The 24208-nt window shown below is 39.4% G+C and overlaps 1 protein-coding gene across 13 annotated transcripts in view; it reads right to left on the bottom strand.

Annotated features, from left to right (window-relative positions):
* The window catches only part of GRIP1 (glutamate receptor interacting protein 1), a 334393-nt gene that overhangs the window by 32204 nt on the left and 277981 nt on the right, over positions 1-24208 (bottom strand). For 9 of the 13 annotated variants that reach the window (XM_069852618.1, XM_069852663.1, XM_069852679.1 and 6 more), the window contains 7 exons: positions 15295-15442; positions 13507-13676; positions 9323-9478; positions 8462-8614; positions 3283-3469; positions 2018-2163; positions 361-441 (listed from right to left, as the gene is read on the bottom strand). In XM_069852618.1, the coding sequence (XP_069708719.1) occupies positions 361-441; positions 2018-2163; positions 3283-3469; positions 8462-8614; positions 9323-9478; positions 13507-13676; positions 15295-15442 (1041 nt within the window). Of the gene's footprint in view, positions 1-360; positions 442-2017; positions 2164-3282; positions 3470-8461; positions 8618-9322; positions 9479-13506; positions 13677-15294; positions 15443-24208 lie in introns of all 13 variants that reach the window. The other 4 variants (XM_069852707.1, XM_069852641.1, XM_069852647.1 and 1 more) reach the window with 3 other exon arrangements.

Below are 24208 nucleotides of genomic sequence, written 5' to 3'. Positions count from 1 at the left end.
AAGAGCCTGTGACAGTTAATGTCAGACTTGGCTTAAAAACTTCCAGATATGGAAATATTTTTGCATAGGTCTAATTCTTCTGACTTCTTTTCCCTTTATTTTTATAAACAGATTTAACAGGAGTTAAGTGGGCGCTATGCATGCAGGAACAGGTCAAGCTTTAGGCCTGGCAAACCTCTAGCTTCTTTAACAGCTAGAAAGGGAGTATAAATCTGTTACAGAATGACATTTCATCAAAGACAGAGCACTGCTAACGAAAAGGCAGTTTATCTCAAAACAAGCATGAGTTTATAGATACAGGACCTACTATCTGCAGATTATCCCATAAATGTGGTCTTAAAAAGAAATACTTTTACTTACAACTTATGGTGATGCCAAGTTCCACATTATGCTTCTTTGGTAGTTTTACATGAAATGTTCCACTGCTTGGAATAACTGATTCTATGAAAAAAATATTTCAAATGTTAGATAATTTATGAGGCACAGCAATTTCAATTGCATGTTACTACGCGTGTAAATTGACAAAATCATATCAGCATTGCAAGCCACAGATGAAACACGGGTGCTGCACTGATGGAAGCAGGACACACCAAGTATGATTTATACCTCTACTGGTAATTTCAAAGTAACTCAATTTTTTTTTTTTAAGGTTTAACTGAATTTACAGACATTGCACGGGCCAGCAGCCAGCTGAGACTGCAGGTTTTTAGCTCGTATGCAAGTTCTGTGAGCACAAGCGAAAATTTTAATGCTGGCAGATAACTTTTAATTAAAAGGACAGGAGATCAAGTCTTAAGGATTTCAGGCCTTTGTTGTTGTAAGTCTAACACATTTTAACTGTCTGCTAAAGTAACTGTCATGGATTTTATGTCTGCTGGGAAGAAAAGGAATCAAAATATCACTAATGGAGAAAATGCCTGGAGCTAACTGAGGCAAAAAACACTGGAACACACAGCACTGTATTTGAAACCTGACTTTTGGCATCCCTGATAGCAAAAGGCTGGGCCTTGGCCTGAAAAGAAGTGACTGGAATTACAGCTATGGAAACATATAAACAGATATGTGGCAGAGGAGTCTAACCATGAGTATGAGTCTGAGCAAATGGGAAGAACACAAAGAAGTCCAGGGACAGAAATACATGTGACTTCAGGCGTATTTAAATGACTTCTGCATGATTCAGTTGTCTAATTTTATAATATTTAAATTTCTTATGTATTGAATGGACATATTGTATCTGGCTTTTCAAAAATATTATACTAAAAGATTATACAGAATTACTCTAGGAACCTTTAGCCTGCTTTGGACATCATGATTTAAAATACCATTAACAATAATCATACTGTGCAAAATGGAGCACAACCAAGACTGTCATGACATCAAGGGTGCTACTGTCAGATGAACACAGAAGTCTTAGAAGTTTTTACGATTTACATAGCGGGTTAATATGCACAATATGTGATTTTGTAGGTGTATTCTCTATGCTTAAACACATTACAGAAGAAAGGAAACCCATTAGTAATAATAAAGACTTGCCAGCAACATTAACAATGATTTTTCTAGCTTTTATTAATTCTGTTAATTAACTTCTATTATTTTATTCAAAGTATTGGTTTGAGATACTGTAAGTAAAACTCTTCAGACTTTACTGCTTATCCACCCTTTTATAATACTTTTCTGTCTAGTAAAACATTTCATTAGCTGCTATGTAGAGGATTTCTCTCTGCTCAGCAGAATATTTCTATCTTAGGGCAGAAAAATGCTGAGAAATAACTCAAGAGGAGGGACTGTCATGAGATTCTACTACAGGACTTGTCATTTCTATTTGTGCTTGGAAATGCTGCAGGGCTACGCGAAGTGAGAAAGCTGTACAAAAAGACAGGTTTCAAATAGGGCACTTGAAAACTGAATGGTGTGTATGTGAGATGAAAGTCTCCACCTTGGATGCCTAATGCTCGCAGTGTACTTGGGATTTATTTCTTCACTTCTCTTGCAAGACAGAATAACACTATATTCCTACCTGCAACATCAAATTCTATTTCCAAAGTGACCTTGTTGGTGATAGAGGAGTCTCTCAGCAGTTGATTGGCCTCATCAAATGTGCTGTCTTCCGTTGGGACACCATTTATTGCCACTATTCTGTCTCCTATTTGCAGCACTCCACACCTTGGTACACAATGATAAAAAACAATCAGCACATTCTGTACACACAGAACCAGCAATATCAAACGCATTCAACCTAACCTTCAAGGAGAAGAGTGGCACAGCGACTCAACAGTCTACCCAGGCACGGGAGGGGGACAGAAGCTGCTGAGAGGAGACCTCATTGCTCTCCACAACTACCTAAGAGGAAGTTGTGGAGAGGAGGGAGCTGGCCTCTTCTCCCAAGTGACAGGGGACAGGATGAGAGGGAGTGGCGTCAAGCTCCACCAGGGGAGGTTTAGGCTGGACATTAGGAAAAATTTTTTCACGGAAAGGCTCATTGGGCACTGGAACAGGCTGCCCAGGGAGGTGGTTGAGTCACCTTCCCTGGAGGTGTTTAAGGGATGGGCGGACAAGGTGCTGAGGGGCATGGTTCAGTATTTGATAGGAATGGTTGGACTCGATGATCCGATGGGTCTTTTCTGATCTGGTGATTCTATGATTCTATGATTTGCACCAGAACACTAACAAGCACTCCCAGCACGGGCCGTGCTCTCTAGGTGATGGGACCCAGGAATAGGGGCACAGCCTTCATGCTTCCACACCTCCTGCAGACATCGTCTTTGCCTCTGACTCTGGGCTACAAGTGTTGTAGCTCTGCAATGGCAACTCGTACTTGCCTGTGCAACTACTATTGTTCTCATGCCATGATTAAAGACATACGTAGCATACAAATGCAATTGAAACGCTGCAATGAAATAATGAGTAAATCAAAACTCTGGTATTCCCTAAGATTTGGTTCTGTACCAAAACTGAACAGAGGTGGCTATGGCAGCTTGATATGGCCCCAGGGCATACTGAATTATTACTATTTTGACTTCTGCAAGGTTTCTGATTTTTCTTTTTAATCGTTTGCATGAATATGGCTTCCAGTCTCCTGCTGAAGGACTCCAGCTGATAAAAACACTGGTGCTTGTTACTCTTCTTATAGCTGATCAAGCATGTGAAATATCATTGTCAGAACAGACAGTTTATTACTGCCACACTTCTCTGCAATTTTTCACAGACTGAAAGCAGCAAGTCCAAAGTACCCCAAGGAATGCTCACCAAAACACACTTAGCAGTCAACTGAAAGAGCCTCACCTTTCTGCTGGACTGTCAGACTCAATATAGGAAATGAGAGGTGGAGAAGACAAGGTCTCAGTTGCAAACACGCTACCCTGGAGCTGTATTCCAAACCCTACTATGGGGTCAGCTGTCAGCACTACTTCCGTGGTTTCTGTGTGGACGACCTGCCCAGCCAAACCAACGGTGCTAGAGGCTAAAGACACTATAAAACAGAGCAGACCAGGAGGAAAGACATTCATACACAGCAGAAATCTCATTGCTCTTTGAGAAAATTGATATGTACAATAAACCTAGTCAATGAAACGACTCTAAAAGTCAATTTAAGCTAAAGTTTATAAATTATGTATAAATATTTAAAACACACAAGAGAATAGAAAACATCTGGTTTTATGGTATAATGCAAAGAAACAGTACTTGTACCAAGCAAAATATATCTTTGACACACCCACCCCAAAAATCTCAGAACATCCTTAAATTCTGTTTGCATTAGGTTTGAGATGTGGATGAGCAGAACTTTCACAGTTGCTAATGGCAAGCCCAGCTGCCATTCAGGCTGATTCCTATGGGCTCCACTAAACCTCTGACAGGATTGCACTGTTGTTAGCAACAAAGCACATGTCCCAGGCTTACTTGCAATAAGGATGTCTTCCTGCTGTACATGTTTACTACACATCAGTAACTTGTCAGGCTAACTGGGCAGTGTACGCTAAATGAACCTCTCTGCTTTAGCAACCAATACATATAAGAAAATGTGAGAAAAAAAGCTTTTTGGGGTCTCTCAAAGAAACCAGGGAACCCTTCTGTACAAAACACAGGCAGCTACTTCTGTATTCCTCATTTACCCCTCTCTCTATTCTTTTTTGTTCTGAATAAGCTGTGTTCCAGAACAAATTAAGATAAAACCAACACTGAGATTCAATGCATCACCTGTGAAAAGCAGGAGACTGCACCTTTGGTTCTTCAATCCCTGCCTAAAGGTCTATTATATCATTCATTTAATTCCCTCTGTGGCAGACTACTGCCTTTTGTTATGTAATACACAGAAAGATACAGTTTTTTCCACTTCTTGTTCAGACTAATAAAGTAAGAGTATGGTATTGTAGTGATAATCCTCCAATGACGAGGATTCTGAAAGTTTTCATGTCATAAATATATACTATTACCTCTCCATCTCTATTTTCCTTCATGACCCATTTCTGACTGCAGTAGCTACTAAGAACTAGATAAAAATTCAAGCTTTATCTGAGGGATGGTTTAACTATGAATTTTTTTTTCTTAGATATGGAAAACAATTAGTTCTTGCTTTTACTATAGAAGATATTTGCACAGCTGTACAAAGTTGTCAGAAGTTGCATAAGTATTTCCCACACCCTGAGGCTACAAGCATTAGACTTCTACTCTGATATACTATAAAATCTGATTAATGTAGCACAGTCACCAATGACAACTGACACTCGTAATTTTCTCTTTTCTCCCAGCAAAGCTCCTTTCAACTCCGAAACTGTCTTTTCTAAATTATTGTGAATTCTCACTCACATCTTGTTTTCATTTTCTTTTGCAAGAATTGTTTATTTCACTTATTCAATACTTCCCTTCTTACTGTTTCTTTTATCTGCACTAAGACATGTGCGTGTCCAAATGTGAATCCTAACAATCTGTTCTTGGAAATGGCCACCAGCTTTACATTTACGGCATGTGAGAAATAGGTTTCTTCAGCCCTCAGTGCTGGAAAGGCATACTTTAATATGACTAAACCAGATAAATTCAGAGTCAATATAATACCAGATCCCCTAACACACTTTGCAGAAATACCAAAACGTAGAGAATTGAAGCTCAGAGAAGTTCCATTTTCCCTTTCTTTCAGGTCATACAACAATTACTTATTAGCACCTGTTTCCCATCACTTGTGTCAATTCCTCCTCTGTAGTAAGCACCTAGCTGACTCTAACTTTCTTACTCTTTCTAATGCCAGTCAGGAGCCTAATGTTCTTACTACGTTTACTTAAACTTTCAGGACAACTAAAGTTTTAATTCACAACAGGAAATTGAGTTACTGTTTGTGGGATGTAGAACTTACCCTCATAAATATTTTGATGATGTGGACACTTAAAAGTGACAACTAGGAACTCCTTCCACTCCCAAAGAAAACAAAACAGAAATAGGAACAAAACCCAGCAGAGATATAAATATCCTTTTCAAACCATGTAACAGCTGTCTGGTAAGCCTCTATGAAATGCCACAGGTGGTCCAAACCATAACTTAGAGCATGCTGGGGGTTGTAACTCAACAAAAATTGCAGCAAGAATCACTGCCATTTTTTTGTCTGCTTGATGCATTCTAAGTTTTACAAGTCAGGATGCAGCCTTATTGCCTTAAAAAGGGGGCATCAATGTATACTTGATTCCAGTGAACCTTGGTTGCTACTGTTAGGGGTACATTTTACTCCTATAGTTTTTATCCAACTCTTAGCAACAGTCCTGGGGGCTGGTTTACTATATGCTCTGCAGTTCTGTAAGGAATAACCTTGAATTAGAAGATTATGCACTTGTCTCTTTTACTCTTGCAGCCAAAGAAAAAGCAGAGCAAGATGTATTTAAAGATACATATATGGATACTTATAGCCTGTAGTCTTCTGCTCTGACCCTTGAGAAACTGCAAAACGTTCACTACTCCTCCTGGTGGCAGCTAACTCAGATATGCTGAGAAACAGCAGCCATGTACACCTAAGACCCTCTGTAACTTCAGATCCGCAGCCCTAGCAACTATCATGTAAGTTAGTACAAAACTGTGTCTTACTTTCAACTACTAATATACACCTAGTATAAAATACTTCAGGATATAAACCTTAACCAGATAATAATCTAAGGGTTTCCACAATGAGTACCATACTTTTAAAAGCACAGGAACAATAAAAGTGGAAAACAAATGGCATAAATAGAACCTGTGACAGCAGGGTATGCCTTTGATTTTTACAGCCACACGTTTGGAAAAAATCTATGTGACTAACACAATGATCACAAAACCATGGCCATAAAAGTCTTGTAATTCCCCTGTACCATCACACTTCAGCATCAAGATTTTTGGCATGATCACATTAAGTTATACAGGTTTTACCAAAGAATTGGCAATGTAAACTTTACAGCACCCTTTACCAATACATTCTTTTCTTCCCAAATTTATTGAAAATTACATTAATAAAGTACTGAAATTATCCAACTAGACTAAAGAAAAAAAATAACTAAAATTAAGAAAGTCTGCTATTACTTTTCTATGAAAAGGACAGCTGTCGATGCTACCTGGTCCTAATGAGTCTCCCACAAAGGGAGACAAGTGCTTTTCCAAGTCCTGTCAATGGATGGTAGACGGGTACCGGACCAATCATTCTCTATCATGGTCACTTGTAGCACATTCAGCCCAGTATGGGACTCTCAAGCTGGCTTTTACTGCAGTCAAAAGTATAAGTCTAGCAACGGCAGTAAGAAACTATAAATGGACTGAAAAACAAGCTCACAGAAAGAGCTAGCAAGCCTGGCTGGCCAGCCAACTCCTCCAAAGCCAGCTCTGATTCAGGGTTGCTGATACAGTCACTGCTTGTAGTGCAGCACAGCCTCACTTACTGATGGAGCCAACTTCACATATTTTGTACTGCTCTACATCCATACCTCACAATGCAAATGTGCAATAAACTACCTCACAACAAAGTCTCACCCTAATTCCTCCTAGGGAGAGGTTCGTTTAATCACAGCAGCCTGTCATCCCCAGGTCCTTCCGACTTGAGGAACCTTTCAGGTGGGCCACAATGCTTTGTGACTGTCTCACTTGAATATAACACCACCGGCCTTGTTTGGAGCTCTTGCAGGACAACAAATTGCAGGGCAAGGCTTCCTTAACTGAAAAAATACCTGATAAATATAATAACAAAAGTAACAGCTGTCTCCAAGTTCTGTAACAGGATTAGCTTTCAGGATTAGCAGTCCTTTGTTGGGATGGGGCAGATGAACTATTTTTGTATCCAGCATGATTTTACCATTCAAAAAAATTAGTATTAACATAACATCACTTCTGTTTCTCATATGCATGTGAGGAAACATAAAAGCTGGACTCCTACTGATACCACAGCATGGAGGGACGCACTATTTCCCCAGGACCTGAAAGAATGCATTAGAAGCTAACAAGTCCACAGATGAGTTGTGAAAAATGGCTGATCAGATTAAAAATAAAAAATGCACTTACAGGAAAATGTTATGTAAAAATATTTGCTTTACAAAAGAAGTGAGAAAAAGCAAGCAACAAAAAACTGCAAGAAAGCAAAACCTGAGTTCCGCTCTCAAATGTCTCCTCTCAACTCCATAGAGGCTGGACTTGGTTGGAGGCCGCTGGCCGCTCTGATTTTGCTATGACCACGGGAAATCTTTAATACTGGGCAGCAGCGTCCTAATGTGCAGCACCTCAGTTGTTTCAGAGTAGTGGACCTATGAGCATAATTGGCTAGCACAGACAACTTACAGAGCAGTTCTCACTTTCCTGTTATGGAGGAACTGAGCTGCTGAGCATCACGGGAAGGTGGACAAGCCAAAAGGAGAGATGGCACTCACATGGAGTCTGGGAAACAACACACTGAGATAGCCATACTCTCTCCAGCCCACTGAATACTTCGCACAAAGCGAAGTAGAGTACACTGAAATATATCAGTCCTGGCTTGGGAAATTACTGACTCATGGGAAATTCATGCTTTGAATCCCAGAAAGTGGCCAGAAGCAAGGCTATTGTGGTGTAGAGGTAAGCATTAAAACTACCTAGAAGCTATCGTGTCAAGCTCTTCTTCTATAATGTGATAGCTGAGCTTATCAGCAATGTTTGTGACTATTCAGCTATGAATTTTATTCTCTAATGAAAATGGAAAAGAGTTGAAAAGGGAATTTTAAAAATCACTTCAAGAATGATATGACGACAAACTCTTGCAGGATTGTCTGAAGAAAACATTGCTTTAAACACATGGCCTTTACTCATCTCATTTTAGTTTTGGATAAACATTTTTATGCTGATGTTTCCCTACATCTAACAGAAACTCCAATTGTTCTCCCTTCTGCTTAGAACAAATATATTAATTAAGGTACGTTGTACCATTTTTCAGTATCTTCCCCCTCCTCCACCCATTCACTGCACATTTTGAGGAAATGCTGTTACCACCTACAGGAGCTTTTGAAGTCCTTCTTTTTCATCCTCCGCCTCATCATTGTCCCACGCGGGCTGGTGGAGTAGAGGCTGCGAGGTAAGGTCCCCATGTTCAGGGAACTCAGGCTGTATGCACTCATGGAGGTAGGAGAGAAGGATGAAGACACCAAAGCTGCTGTAAGAAATCAAACACTTGGCATACAGCACTCAGTCTTCACGGAAGAGTGCGGCACATGCCTGTAACTCATCAATGAAAAAAACAATGTGTATGATGCACAGGAATGGTTTGTGCATTTCCAACAATGAAGACATTAAACCACATAGGTGACTCCAGGTAAAAGTATAGCCAGCTTTTCATGAAAATACCTGCTGGAAGCTAACAAAAATACTGTAGATACAAGAAGTACATTCATAGTATACAACTTACTTTATGCGAAGCATGTTAAATTAAATTTTTTAACATATATCCATGAACCAATGCGATCAATATGTTTAGATACACTGATTTTAGAAATGGCTTTTTGTAGTAGGTGATTTCTGACAAAAGATGTGTAAGCAATGCCTTGCATTCAAAAATCATGCTTTCTACACACTACTCAAATGTAATGGTCTAATCATACAGCAGAAGAACCGATTCATTTAGAATTTTCAAGCCTTTTCCTGTCTAAAAAGACTGCCTTGTTAAAGGAAGGAAAAGGCATAAAGTGTCAGAAATAACCTTTGCATGGCTATGAAAAAAGTGTAGCATCCATAAAACTGAAAAGGTTTTAGTGCCTGAAATGGGAAAAGTACGAGTGAAAGAAGAGGAGAGGGAAGAGGAGGAGGAGGAGGAAGAAGAGGAAGAGAGAATACATCAGCAAGAAAAAACATGGAACATTACGAAGGCTTTTTTCAGGAGGTGTTTTCTGGAATTTCAAGGCTGGCATCCTGCAATGGTCAGGGTGGTAGGTGTTATAATGGTGGTAGGTGAGAAGGCTGCTGTGGCTGTTGGCACACGAATCCCCGGTAAGTTGCCTGTTGCTTCTTTGAACCTTCACTGCCCACATGAAGGGATGATGGAAAATCAGAAAACAAAAGGACCAGAGAAGAGGGAAAAATAACTGAATTGCACAAATTAAAAAAAAAAAAAAAAAAAGAAAATAAATTGAAAATAAAATAAAATGAAATAATAAATAATCTGGTCACGTCTTCTTACCAGAGGGTACTAACTTAAGGAACAGAACTAATATTTCTGATCATTTTTTTTGTTTTGTTTTCTTGTGTTTGTTTTTAAAAAGATTAGTACTGAATCGATTTCTAATCTCACTCTGGCTTTAGGAGCTAAGATTGCAAACTTTCTTAGAAAATACTAATGTATTACATATGACCAACTGAAGGTTAATAAGTCTCTGCTTGCATTCATTTACATTAAAAAGACCAACTAAATACTATACACAGTGCTGCCTAGAATGGAGATGTTTACTTGCCAGTCGTTTCAATTTACTGCATTGACATTTTAATTTTGCCACCATCTATTGTTGGCTTTATGCTGTTCTGTGCAGTAAATGAATTCCCTGGGCTGGCCACAGAAAAATTCTATCCTGAAGCCTGCTTAATAAAGAAAAGAGTTCTTATTGATTAGTTGGATGTGCAATTTAATGGTTTTTTTAAACTTGAGCTTCATCCTTTCCTGGATGAAATCTGAGACCATATTTGATTGCTAATTCTACATACGGGGAGTTTGGGATATGCCAAAAGTGAAGGCCAGTATTTACCAATAGAACGGGATGCATTTCAGTTGATGTGTCTAATATTAAGAGGAAATGACCGAAGTCAGCCTTCAATTAATATCGTCTACTCAACACTAAATTCAGTAGAGGACTGTAGAAGAACACTTCAAACTGGGAAGTATTTACTAAATTTTTGTTTTTAAACCACTGAGGGATTCACTTGTACTATGAAATGCAAGCTGCAGTCTTTGTCCCATGAGCTCTGCTACCTCTGCGTCTTTCTGCTACCTGATATAAATGTGATGGCTGCAAACGCATATGACCCCATGCTGGACATTTAACAGTAGCCAAAAATCTTGACTCTTTAGGTTGGCCCCACACCTTGTGTTCACATCTTATTCCACGAGACAAAACAAGTGTGAAAAGGGCAGCTTCCACAGCAAGCCCTGCACAGTGCCAGAAGAAAAACTATCCTTTTCTTTCACTTCATATTACAGGAGGGATGATCTGCCAATTGTCTGACTATATTAACCTTCCTCTGACTTAAAGGTAATGCCTGTCACTACAGTGAGGAGTACACAGCAGGGAAGGGAGAGGAAAAGGACACTGCAGGGACCCCCCACGTCCCCACAGCCTTGTGAGACATTTGGGACTCTGGTAGATCCAGTACTGCCAGACCTGGCCCTGCATCCCAGGTCGGGGTGCCCTAGGCTTGCAGTCTCTCTGAGAGCACCCCAGCTGTGCCCTAACATGCGTTTGGATCAAAAAATTTATTTCTTCTCCCACCCCTCTCAATGAGTAACACAGGTAAGGGTGGGGTGCAACAGCAGCACCAGGAGGAACACTTGGCACCACACCTCAAGGTATCTCACCCGCCAGCACCAGCCACTTCAGACAATTTAGTAAAGCTCACATCAGTCAGAGAAGTCCCAGAAACAGTAGACATGGCCTGATATGCCCATATGTATCTTACAGACTTATCAAGTCTTCTCAGACTCTCTGATTATCTGTACATTTCCAAACTTTGTAACTATAGTGGAAAAATTAAAATCTGATAAGAACAGTGTGGCCAGGTGGATTTTCATTATTTTCAGGTTGCTGTGAGCCTTGTTTAATTAAAAAGATTGCTTCCCGTAGGAAGTTATCTGCTAGTCTATATTTTTTTTAATGTTTTGGTTTCACATTGAGAGTAGAGATAAAAATGTCCTACAAAGTAGAAAGGTACACAAATACAGTTTGCTCAGCTTATAGAGGGATAATCCCAATTCAACAAAAGTTCTGTAAAAGAAAATCCTATCATGTGTAACCATAGTAATTTAGAAGTAATTTGAGCTATTCTAACCCAGGGTTGTGTACAGTGAACATAAAACTAATGGGGCAGCAAGAGAAATGAGTGTTAACAGTGCAGTGTACATGAAAAAAAAATTGAAAAAAATCTGATCTTTTATAGTGCTCTCCATTTTATTTTAGGGCTAAAATTTCAATTTATTTTATATACTGACTTTCTTGGCCATTTTAAATTCCTAACATGTTCCTGGAAGACCAATAACTGAGCTCAACAAATACAGCCCTAATGACTCAGCTTGTCCCAGAAACATAAAGGGTGATTTTCAAACTCCGCAGCGTCTAGGCCGTACCACACCTGATGAAAAGTTATTTCCAAGAGGGTATTTGCTTTCATAAAGCATATTACATATCAAATTGGTCATGATATTGGAGTAGTACCATCTGTTGAGGCACTGGGAAGGGCTGTAAATATCCCAGTTATTCTGCCTTACTTAAGAAAGCAGCTTTATTACCTTAGGGAGACTTCTCCCCAAAAGATGTGCCTACCTAGCTTTTGCAGATCCCCTTGGTATGATTCTGTAATGGCAAACTCTTACCTCTGGCATTGCAAAAGCATTGCTTTTCCTAAGCATCTACACTGGGTCAAGGTGATTAGCACATTAACATCATCAATTTCCTTTAAATGTTGGTTAAGAAACAAACTGTTTTAAGTAATACAATCATCTACACAAATCTTTGGCCTTGATACTCATCTTCCCAAAAGAAACATTCTTCAAAGAATTCTTTAACCAGCCAAGAATTTATTGTGTGACATCTTTGCTTCAAAAAATGAAAGCTCTGATTGCAACATACTGTCATAACTGAAAAGAATGGAAGTATATTGCAAAATTCAGTCTGTATCTCACCCTGCTTCTCCAGCATGAATCCTTCCTCCCATGCCTTTCTAACTGGCTTAAGCAGAAAGCCAAAAAGAGGTGCTGCTGAATAATGGGAGAACATGGTATCACAAGGGTTACTTTCTTTTCATCCTAGTCCTGGAGAAACTAGGCTATTCTCAGCCACTGGCTCAATATTCACCGTTTTGATAACTGATCGAGCACTGCTTACCCAGGTACAGTCTGCTCTGGGTGAGCATTTACCATTACTGAAATTTTTAGGCCCCAGAAATCATGTCTTGGTCTAAAGGAGGTAGAAGCACAGTATCACAGGCTTATAAAATGGTACCACTTGTCCATGCTGTAACACAGGTACTTGTTCTCTGTGTATTTGATAATCTTTGTTACTTCTTTGATGTCTATCAACATGCGACATTATAGACTGAATTTATGAACACTGTCAATTAGCCACTTTCTCAGGATTAGACAGAGAACAAGACAGGTAGCAGCCATTTTCAAATACGAAGACATTTTATATGTATTCAATTTGAAAGTGGAAAGCCATTTTCTTCTAGCATGCTGGGTATGAAATATCACTGTGAAGATGGGCTGGGTTCTAGGGAACTGTTTCCAAACAAACCTTTTTCATAAGCGTTGACAATGAACCCATGAAGCAATCTCCAAAGTACTTTAAAAGATGATGGCAATAACTAATAATGCAATTAAGAAGAGAAAATACTTTTTTTTTTTTTTTAGGTACTTTAGGGGAGAAGAGGTGTTAATGAAGTAAGTGGTCATAACAGACTACCAAGTCAACAAGCTGAAAAGAAGTTAGCTGTGGTTCTTCTCTCCTCTCTAAATTTAGGAAGCAATTTAGAGATTTATTTACTGAAGTTGTCCCCCCAATGACGGCAACAGTAGAGTCAACAGGTGTTTTTATGTGCATCTACAAGTGTGCAGAGCCCTTTTTCAGTAAAACATTTCCCTTTATCCACAGGAATCTCAGAGGGTACATTAAGGCCAAGAAAATACAGAGTTTCTCAGAAACTGGAGAAGCATAACCTGGGGAGCTGAAACAACATTTACAACATTATAACATAACCGCCGCAATAGCTTTCTTGACCATTCAGCAAGGGCAGGCAAAGTAAAAGACAGAAAAAGAAAGGGGTATCGGGTGCTGCAGAACCTCTTACCATGCTCCGGGCCTTTCAGTGCTAGCCGTGTCTGGTGGTGAGGAAGGATCTCAAGTTTGACATTATCCGCTGCATTAGCCAAAAATTGTGTTGCTTCTGCCAGTGTACAGTACTCCATGCTGGTGCCGTCAATGGACAGAATATGGTCTCCTACGTGTAATGCACCACATCTAAATAAAAGGGGAAAAAATCGGTAAGATCAGGTATGTTCTTCGCTTGGGAAATGAGTTTCACTGCCTTCAAACTGGTCATAACAACTATGAGCGTGTTCTTTTTTTTGAGAGAGATTTGTGTTTTGTAGGCACTGTCACTGGTCAGACTTTATATCTATTAGTACAAACCTTAAAAACAATTCAGTTAATACAGTATATGCCAAGACATCACTCACAGAACTGGAATGGGGTAGCTGACTATAAAAATATGTGTGAATGGCAGCAGAATAAAATGAGAAGAGCTTAAGGAGATTCAAATAACTTGGTCTCATATCCCTCACACAAGCACCCAGTTCATCATTTTTTGAGTTATAGTTCAAACATTTATTAGTACAAAAGCTGTAAATGATGATGAAATTATGCAGTAGTCAAACAAATAATGAAACCAGGGCTAGCATGGTGACTTGAGGAGTGGGGTGGGGAGGGGGCTATCTGCTAAATCTCGCTGCACTTAAGAGACTGGCTACTGGATGAGTTGAGAAATGCAAACACAGCAGTCAGCATCCCGACGTACCAGTCAAGTGGACAGCTCCTTTAATTGGTTACCCCCTGTGAAATGGGAAAAAACAGAGGGAGAAAATTAAAGCATCCTGCACCATTGAACTGGAGAACACCCCTGGATCAATGGCTGCCACTCTTAAAGTTTCTACTGTAGGGAAAAGCCCACAGAGGAGCTGTAGACTCACTGCTACAAGTGGGTGCTACCATAAGCACCATTGTCAAAGAGGAGTTACAAGGTAGGGTGACTGGGGACATGCAGGAGAAATTTGCTGCTGGGAAGTAATATTTAAAGATGTTTTTTTAGCTGTATATATAAATATCCTGTATATGTTTAAATACATACATACACACGCGCCCCAGAAAAGATCCTACAGCTCTGTTAACAGAGGCTAAGACCACTGGGGAAAAATATCTATAATTTTTTTTAATGGTTTAAATGGTTTTATTTAGAGGTTTCAATGAAGTGGAAAAATTACTGCAAAATAACTCCAAAGTACAGAAGCCAGTCTTCCTACTAACTCAATCATATTCTAAAATATCTATAAAAAAATCCAGACATAAGGAGTTCCATTTTACTATGCCACAAGAATGAATGATATATTCTGAAAGAACACTTCAAGGTTGCAAAGCCTCGAAATTTACCTCCCTTGACAGCTGTTCCGTATTGTATGCTTACTTTAAGAATTCCAGTGGGTTATTTATTTTTTTAAATACTAATCTCTGCTGCAGCATTACATTTAATAGTCAGAACAGACCTCTAAATTTCTGTGTTGCATAATGCAAACAGACAGTCACATATTACATGGGGGCTGGCTTATGTCATTGAATACTATGTGAATGAGCTGACGTAAATGGTGCCCTGAAGTCTTAAACTTGGCAGTATGGAACGATAATCTGACAAAGTGCTAATTTTAAGACCTAGCAACCTTGAGAGCATCTGGTTCCATCAATTCTATTAAAAAAAACCAACAAAACAAAAACAAGGGGGGGAAGGGTTACTTTAAAACCAAACCAAACAAAAGCAGAAATAAAATGGATGTATGGACCTGCAGTGCCAGCCCTCTGCCACACTCACCTGTCTGCAATACTTGCAGATTTGATTTTGTCTATGACAATGACCTGTTTGTTGCAGCACATCGAGGTAGATAGTGCAACCCCAAGAGCAGCACCAGGAGTTTTGGCAACTTCAACTAGCAATGGTCCAGATGCTGTTGCTACTGAATCTGTTAAAATTAGACAAGAAGAAATATATCAGTATCACATTAATACGGTACTTACACCACTTTCGTATTTTCCTCCATAAAATCTCCAAGGCTATTCTATTTCTCTACACAGGCAACATAACACATGAAGAGTTTCTGGAATAGCATCAGGTTAGGTGTTAAGAATCAGTCTTTACTGCTGAAACCAATAAAAGCATAAGGAGATCTGTGAAACTGGGATGTTGGGAAGCTTCTGAGTATGTCAGAACGAGATAGACCAGGTTACAGAACCAGGATGTGTAGGAATTATTCTCTTGCACAACTAAGCTAAAAATCACCTGGAATTTAAAATAGGCATGCTGAAGAATCAGTATTAATAAAAAAGTAGAAAAAAAATATGAAAAAGAATTAACTGAGGTGAACATGTTACAGAAGAATCCTAAATTAATTTTTAGAAGAAGAGGAAAGTCTGGGGACAGCAGATATAATAAATTAAGAAGGCGAAGGAAGAGCCTATCAGATATTCCTTATAAAAAGAAAGGAGAGTTTAGGAGAAAATGGAGGAAGTGCAGGAGGCATGACAGATAGAAATGGCAGGTGTTAAAGCAAAATGCATAGGAGGAGGTTTAGAACATTCTTGTAATATCCTGTCACTGGGTAAAATACTGCCTTGCAACAGGGTATAGGTAGTAAATGACCAGCACTGAAAAAAGAAAGCAGAAAAATAGGAGGCAGCAACAGTCATGACTGATGACTGTGGCGGGGAACTATGCCCAGTGTGTGCTGGACAGAACAAATAAAAAAGGACAGCAGGCTGCTTCCCAAATGCCAAAACAAAGCAGGCAGTGATAAGGGTTAAGTACATTCTGGAGACTGCCTAAGAACTCCTACTAACTGATACCCATTGAACACGAACAGATCTCTACGGTTTAAGATAAGTAAGTGAAGGTGTTCTTTAGGGCATAAAAAGACCATGACAAAGAAAGTGATATCAGATGCCTTTGGAGGTGCTTACAATGAGGATAAGCAAAAATGAATAAGCCAAGACTTATGCTGTAGCAAAGTTACTGAACGTCTTGTTGCAGGCGACATTTGTATTCACACAGTACTGGATCCTGCTGCAACGATACTAGGAAAATGTTCAACTGTGATGGCTCTTCAAAGACCCTAAGACTGAAGCTGCAAAAGAACTGCAGCTGGGCTTCAAAGTATGGAGGACAAGATAAATATCAAGACATTCCGTTCAGTCTTAAATCTAGCAAATCAGTCCAAAAATGTAATTCTGACACAAGAAAAATATTATGAAACACTATATTATTGTAGAAAAACTAACAAGTTATACAGTGAGACGAGAAATGGAATGAGAGCTTAACGCCCAGCTAAGGTGCTCTTCCTAGTTAGAGAGTATCGAAGGTAAACCGAATATATAAATGAAGTTAAAAAAGGTACTTGGATAGAATAACATACAACACCAGTAAAGCATCAGTCAACTGATATAGAACTCCTTTTTCCCCCTACAACTTGAAATAGTTTTTATATTCCTCTTGTCTTTCTTCCAGTTAGAAATCTGAGGGGTTTGAAGGGGAGATTTAGTATTTTTTAAAGTGCCCATGAAATCAGTGTGATTGATTTTTGTGCCCAGCTGGGACTGTCTTTTTATAGGCTGAACTTTCACAGGCACTACTCAAAATAACTTGCTCCATAAATCTGAACCAAACTTTATATTGTGATCCAAAAAGTGAGTCCACCCAGAAGCATTCCTGCCTGGAGCTTCAGGCACTAAATAGCTTTAAAGCTGGATGAATTGCCCTCAGCAGCTACCCCTCTTTCTCTAGTAACTAAAGGAGGAGACTATAACAGACTCCTGTCTTAGATGTCTTGGTGACGACTTGCATCCAGCCAAATAAGCGAGTGCAGCAAAGCAGAATTAAAGAACTGCTGATTTCCATTGCAGTGCTGAGAAACAATTGTATTTCTTCTTGAATATTCCAGTGGTCTTGGAGCTACAGCTTGTGTTTACAAACATATGGGGAGAAGACTCAAAAACCATTTGTCATCAGTACTGTGACAAAGGTTTGAACTCACATCAATCCAGAAAATGGCAAAGCTCACCTTGTTACTGGCCTACCGCAAGTTCTTTCTGTAATGATTGCCTTGAGGTAAGGAAACGAAAGTAAATGCAAATTTCTGTTGAGAATGAGTAAATCTTTCCAAATGCTGCTCCAGAGTTACTTGAAAAATGCATGATCAGCTTATGCACTGGTGTTATTTCCCAGGTGCCTGTTGAAATGCACAGGGAAGGCAAACCAAGGCAGACAGGATGAATAAATAAGATAACTACATTAGAGGAACCAGCAGAGAAGAAATGGAGTGTGTCTAACTGTGGAAAAGAAACACAAAGAAGAGAAATCAGAAGGCAATAATCAAGCACACATTCCCTGACAGAGAAGGATTAGTTTATCATGCTGAAGTAAAGCATGGATATGAAAAATGAATCATACAGGTATAAATTATTCATGTGTGAAGATGTTTCAGTCATTAAGATATTTACACCATGACTGAAGCATTTAGAGGCTATGTTGATTTATTGGCTATGTAATTGCATAAGATATACCGATGAATGCTTGCGTGAAAAAAGCTCTAGATTTTTGATTTTGTTAATAATTTTTCTCACTTTTGAGCACTGCATCTCAATCAGTACAAGAGGCTTGATTAAAACCTCCCAGAGGAAACAGCACTGCTTTCTGCATGCTAATACATTTCTTCAGCTAGATAGCAGCATACCTTTTTTATTTGACAGCTTAAATCACTGGCAACGAGGGATTTTATTCTGAATACACTTTCACAATGTGTAAATACACTATATGATATATAAAAAGTTTTGGATAAAATAAGCAGTGACACCACCCTGCCTCGCCTCAAAAAATAATCACAAATTATTCTGAAAGTTGAAAAAATACTTTTAGCTTGATAGAATGATCACATTATACACATTTCTTTATGTCCTTGTAAATGTATGTATCTATTAATCCTTATATATCTTTACGGCTTGTCAAATCCAGTTCAGCAACTGGTGGGTGGTGGAGGACCATTTTAGGATTCCCACAGTGGGAAAGCCAAAAAGTGAACTGTTTCTATTAAGCAGCCAAGGAAACAGTGAAACAGTACCTAGAAATGCCCTAAAAAGGGAAATACTTCAGTTGTACCTTGCAATCAATAATGACAACAATCCACAGGAAACCAAACTTTATTAGTTTATGACGCTTCTTTTTCTTTTTTTTTCTTCCCAAGGCCTTCTTGTACTTAAAGGTGGGAAATGCTGTTACACTATGAGCTTGTTCCTGCAGGAACACTGAGCTCTCTTGCCACTATCTATGTTCTGCAGGTTCTCATTTCTCTAACTGGAAGGTTTTGGGTGCTTTCTTATCCTCTTCAGAAGTTAAGGCAACAATAGGTACAAATAATTTCTTACGAGCAGCTTAAAAGAGCCAGACACAAGGAAGGATGTCAAAACGTATTTTGACCTTAAAGAGCCAGCTGAACCAATTCAAACACACGGCTCCACAAGACTTCTGTTTATCTTGCCTGGATGCTGCCGTATCTTCTGTCAATCACGTGAGCGATAAACAAGTGGATATCTTACTATCTCACACTAATTTTCCTCTTGCCAAGCTTTTTCCATATTAGGTGTCCACAGGCTAACAACTTTTTCACCTTGAAATTGTATACAGCAGGTACACATGCCTTCTCTGTTGTTGTTGTTCTCTGAATAAAAGCAGTAAAAAACACTATAGCAAGTCTGCACTGGTTCAGATAAGTAACTAAATGCATAGCTCCTCAAACCTCACAGTTCTCCCAGTGCAAAGTTTAAATGCTTTTGTAGCAACGCGTTCACAGATCTAAACGTGTCTCACTCATGTCAAACTAGGAGACAGTTTTTCACAGAAATAATTTTTCTTGCGCAGAAAAGTGTGCTCTCCTGCTCCTCACATCTTTCTTTGTTCCCTTCATACAAAATCTTGTATGAAGATTTTGTATGCCCCCATATAGCAAGAAGAGCAATCTCTCCCTTAGGCAGAAGCTCTCTTTTGTCCATTCATTTCTTGTCAGTACACCTTATTCTTTAACTCTCTCTCTTTCTGTGAGCCTAATTTTTATACTCAGTACCTGCTCTGTCTACTCATGACCTACTCATGCTCTGTCTACTCAATAAAGCACAATGTTAACTAGAACAATGGGACACTCAGATTATACCTTCAGAGCAGTAAGCCTCATTAATTTCACGTCATGACACTTACGACGTCACTATCACGTCACTATCATGACACCATCACGTCATGATATCTTTCTGTAACTCCCCTAAATGGAAAAACCTAACTCTAGAGCACAATTTCCAGTACCAATATCTAAAGACCGGACCAGTAGCTGGGTAGATCATAGTGATATATTTTAGTGAAGCTAAGCAAGACTGTTGAGAGCTGGAAAACATTCAAAATCTCTGACACTCCCTCCTTTGAGAGAGAAGTTTGAACATTTACAGCAAATCAGTTCAAAGAAATTAGTTCTGATCCCCGCCCTGCCCCACTCCCAAATGACCTACACTTTATTTTCACTTGCCATAACTCTCTCTATGCTCTTTTTTTAACTCACAAAAATCAATTATTCTTTTCTAGTACCCGCTCAGCCATCATACACTCTACAGCTCTGATGTATCCAGGGAAGTCATTGATTGTTGCCTAAGGAACCTGTTGAGTGAACTCTCATAGAAGGATCCTCACAAGTCCCTAAATGCAGAAATGCACTCCCATTTCCTTGAACTTGCTTTCCTTAACAAAAATACAACAGAATGCAAGGGGGGTGGGAGGGTTTTTTTATCTATGTGAGCCAGTGCAAGTTACAGAAAGGGTCCAACACAAAACACTGTTGCAGTTGGTTCTTACTTTAGAAAGGTCGAGACAACCAATATGCCACTGCCAGACATCTGCGCACAAGTGGAAGGTACTTAGAAACTGGCAGTGATCTGTCTGGTTGTGTAAGTCACAGAACAAGATGACAGCAGTCCCAGCTCCTGTGGCTAAATCTGGGCGTTTATTTGCCATATCCAAGTCTCAACTGAGTATTTGCTGAATAACGGATGGTGGGGAATGCACAGGAGGTTTAGTTGTTCCATTCAGAATCAGCACATTATGGATTAGGATCCCTGTTTTCTGTATTAAGTAACAGGAGTTGACACATGAAAAACTTCTTTTCCTTTCTTTTACAGAATTGGCTCAAAAAGTCAGATGTCACAGATACGATACATTTACCATTCCTTTGGAAAGCTAGATTGCCAAAATATAAAAAATCAGAGTTAAGACATTTCTTACAGGGCACTTCAAACTGACGAACAGTTGTACAAATTCGAGCCCAGGTAACCAACCCAAAGAACAGACAGAACTTCTGACTGGATGAATTTAATTTCTAAGACCAGTGGCTTTGGTGACACCTTCCACACAGACCATTTTGCAAGGCCCTTTACAGCACTTCTCAGCTGACAGTGGAGCCACATAAAAGCACTCAGGGATTCTGTGTGCATTCACATCCACTTTTCTTCATTAACCAGTAGACGACTTATTACTGTCAAACAGTATCTTAAACTGCACTTAATGAATCTTGTCATCCCCCATATGGTTTGCTTATTGCACTCTTAAGGACTATTTTTTTTACATGAATATCAACCTAGATAGAACATTCTTTGTGTCCACTAAAATGCTCTCTCTAAAAGACCGATATACTTGAAGTTGTCCCAACTTCTCACAGTCCAGTGGTAAGATTGTGTCCCTTTCTGTTACAGAGAGACTCATAATCCTCTATCATACCACAGCCCCGCTATGGCCCTTCTCATGTTTCTTTGACACTGCCTTAGTGATAGGTGGTCAAGCTCCTCCAATTGCCTTTCCCATGATCTCCAGCAAAACAAGAGCCAAACCCAGAAATAATCAGCTACTTTACTGTGCAAGAGAAAGATTTGCTGGGAATGGGAAAGATTTTCTCCACCTTACTTCTTCCTCGCCACCAACACCTTTCCTCTTCTTTCCCCGAGTTTGTAGTTTACCAGGTCACAGACGCACAGAGATTAAAAAAAAAACACTTTTGGCATTGTTTTTCAGCCACATCCTAAACATTCCTTAGGATGTCTGCTAACATTTTAAATTTCCTTTGTAGGGACATTTTCATTCGCTCATATTTAACACCAACTAGATGATTAGCTAAGTCTCCCATACATGCACAGACCTGACTGATGGTTATTTAAATACTAATTTTTCAGGGGGGTGGGAGGCTGCTTATTTATTTAATACCCTTTCCTTGTACTCCAAAGATAATTTAATCTCAACAAATCCCTAATCTCTATTTTTCAAAAAAGGGAATATTAATCACATATTTTTAAAGAAGATCTAATTAAGAAATTGAGATTGGAATCCTGGGTCAGTGGTTGCAAGAGGGAAAGTAGCAGCAAGGAAGAGAGGTAGGAATAAGACTGCTGCAGTGTCTAAAGGGCAGAGGATCAACATTGAAGATGCCCTACAGTTGGGAAGCGTCATTATCACTCATTCAGAGCAATATTATTTGATTCCTCATACTTTTGTGGCCGTAAAGGTCATAATCAAACTACACAGAGCACTGATGCACAGTACTGGCCTTGGTTTTCTGTTCTGCTAATACTGCATAATGTTTGCACCCTGGCTTTTTTAAGTTTCATTTAGCAGAGTAACCTTTTTTCAACTGAGATCTTATGGGAAAAGTAGAATCAAAGCCAGATAGCAAGCTCTGATAATGATGTCTGAAAAGCTAAAAGTCATTGACAGTGTTTCTAATTCTCCTCTGAGTGCTGGAATACAACAAAAATATTGATAAGCTTAATGACATGTGAGACTTTACCGTAAAATATATTTTGGAATGGAGTAAGCTGGCATTACATATTGCAAGCAATATCTGGGGGGAGAGAGTGGTAGTTTCCTTAATAATAAAACAACTATTTAAAAATTAAATATTGCTCTCGTTCAGAGGGCCAGAGCCAGTCCCCACAGCCAACTTATAACCTACCATAAACTATGTGTACTCCTGGTGTTCCCATCATTATGGAGTATCTGTGTGTTTCAGGCAGGCTGTAGAGTGAGCAACAGTTGCTCTAATTTTACCTGTCTCAGTTAGAATTAGAGGGGCAAAAACAGTACTAAAAAAATTACAAAAGTACCTTTTTGTGTCTTTTTTCTTATTGCCCCACCAATGACATTTTACACTCACCTTTAGAGTAATCAGATTTCAAAAATGAAAAACACGGATAATTTCAAGAAGATGCCAGTAGAATGAGTGATAGTGAAATCAGAAGGCCCTTTCAACCTCAGAATGGAAAATGGAGACATTATTCTCTACACAAATGTGCCGCCGATCTCTTCCTCTATACAAAATACATTTTGTATTCTTAGCAATTGATTGGCACAGTCTTTCCATTTTCCTCTTCTTTCCTGCAGTTCATTTATACGCCTCTAATTCAGCTAAGTTCTTCAAACCAAGAGCTTAGGAGCTGCCTACACCTAATTTCATACTTCGTAACCTTATCCCCATCACGCATCTCAGTTCAGAAATGCCTGCTAACCACCTGAAGAACCACCTCTGCCCTCCTTACATCAGTGTGGGTGGGGATGTACTCAAAATCTGCTTGTGGACTTTCTCAGGCTTTCATTCGTATTCAGACCACAAAAACCTACCTAAACCCTTTTGGCTTAAAAAAATGCCAATTTTTGGGGACACTTTCTCTGTTGCACAAAGCATAGATAAAATCACGTAACCATCAAATAATAGAATGGCTTGGTTTGGAAGAAACCTTTGAAGGTCATCTAGTCCAACTCCCCCACCATGTTCAGCAACATCTTTCACTAGATGAGGTTGCTCAAAGCCCCACCCAACCTGACCTTGAGCAATTCCAATGCTGTAGCATCCACAATCTCTCTGGGCAATCTCACAGGCAGATACATAAGTAAAAAAGAGCTTCCCATAATTATATTTTCTTGTAAGTAGAACTTTGATTTCTTCAGCACCCCAGCTTTTACACAATTCTTTATCTGACTAATTATAACAAACAGAATAAATAAGGACAACACAATCTGCATCTCTGCTTGCATACTAAGACACAGCTGGTGTGTCAAATTCTACATCTGCTAGCCTTGAAAGGATGCCTGGAAGTACACACTACTCCATGTAATATAAAGTGCTGCAGTACCCATAAATTATGTCTATTTGCCATAATGACCCTAAGTTTCCACCTATCGGGAACAGTAATAATTAGAGTGGGACTAGATTCTCTTCAAAAGCCTACTGAGCGCAAATTCCCTCGCTGTCAGCACTTGCCAAACACTACACAAACACTACCAACATCCAAACTTTGTGTCAAGCTAAGAGAGCACCTGCCCAGAGCTCTACCTGGGTACTGATGTCTCAGATAATCCTAAAAGCTTCAGAGCAAAGTTGTGTCCTGGACAGTTTGGACGTCTTGATAAGAGAGCTGACGTGCACACGAAACAGTTAAGGCAAATAAGGACATGCCAGCTCTGTGGTAGTGAGATATCTTAGCTGTCCCTGTCTCCCTGCCAGACTGGTAGGAGCTGAAACCCTGGAAGAAGCAGAGCCACATGATGAGGTATGAAGCCTGCAACAGCCACTTCTGCTTCTCAGGTGGCTGACTCAGGCACAGCCCCACTCCCACATGGCTGGGCTGCTAGGTGGACTTGACTTGAACGACTAGACTTT

The sequence above is a fragment of the Phaenicophaeus curvirostris genome, chromosome 1, assembly GCF_032191515.1.
Source record: "Phaenicophaeus curvirostris isolate KB17595 chromosome 1, BPBGC_Pcur_1.0, whole genome shotgun sequence".
NCBI lineage: Eukaryota > Metazoa > Chordata > Aves > Cuculiformes > Cuculidae > Phaenicophaeus > Phaenicophaeus curvirostris.
Note: the sequence above shows the minus strand (reverse complement) of the source record. Positions and strands in the feature narration are given on the sequence as shown.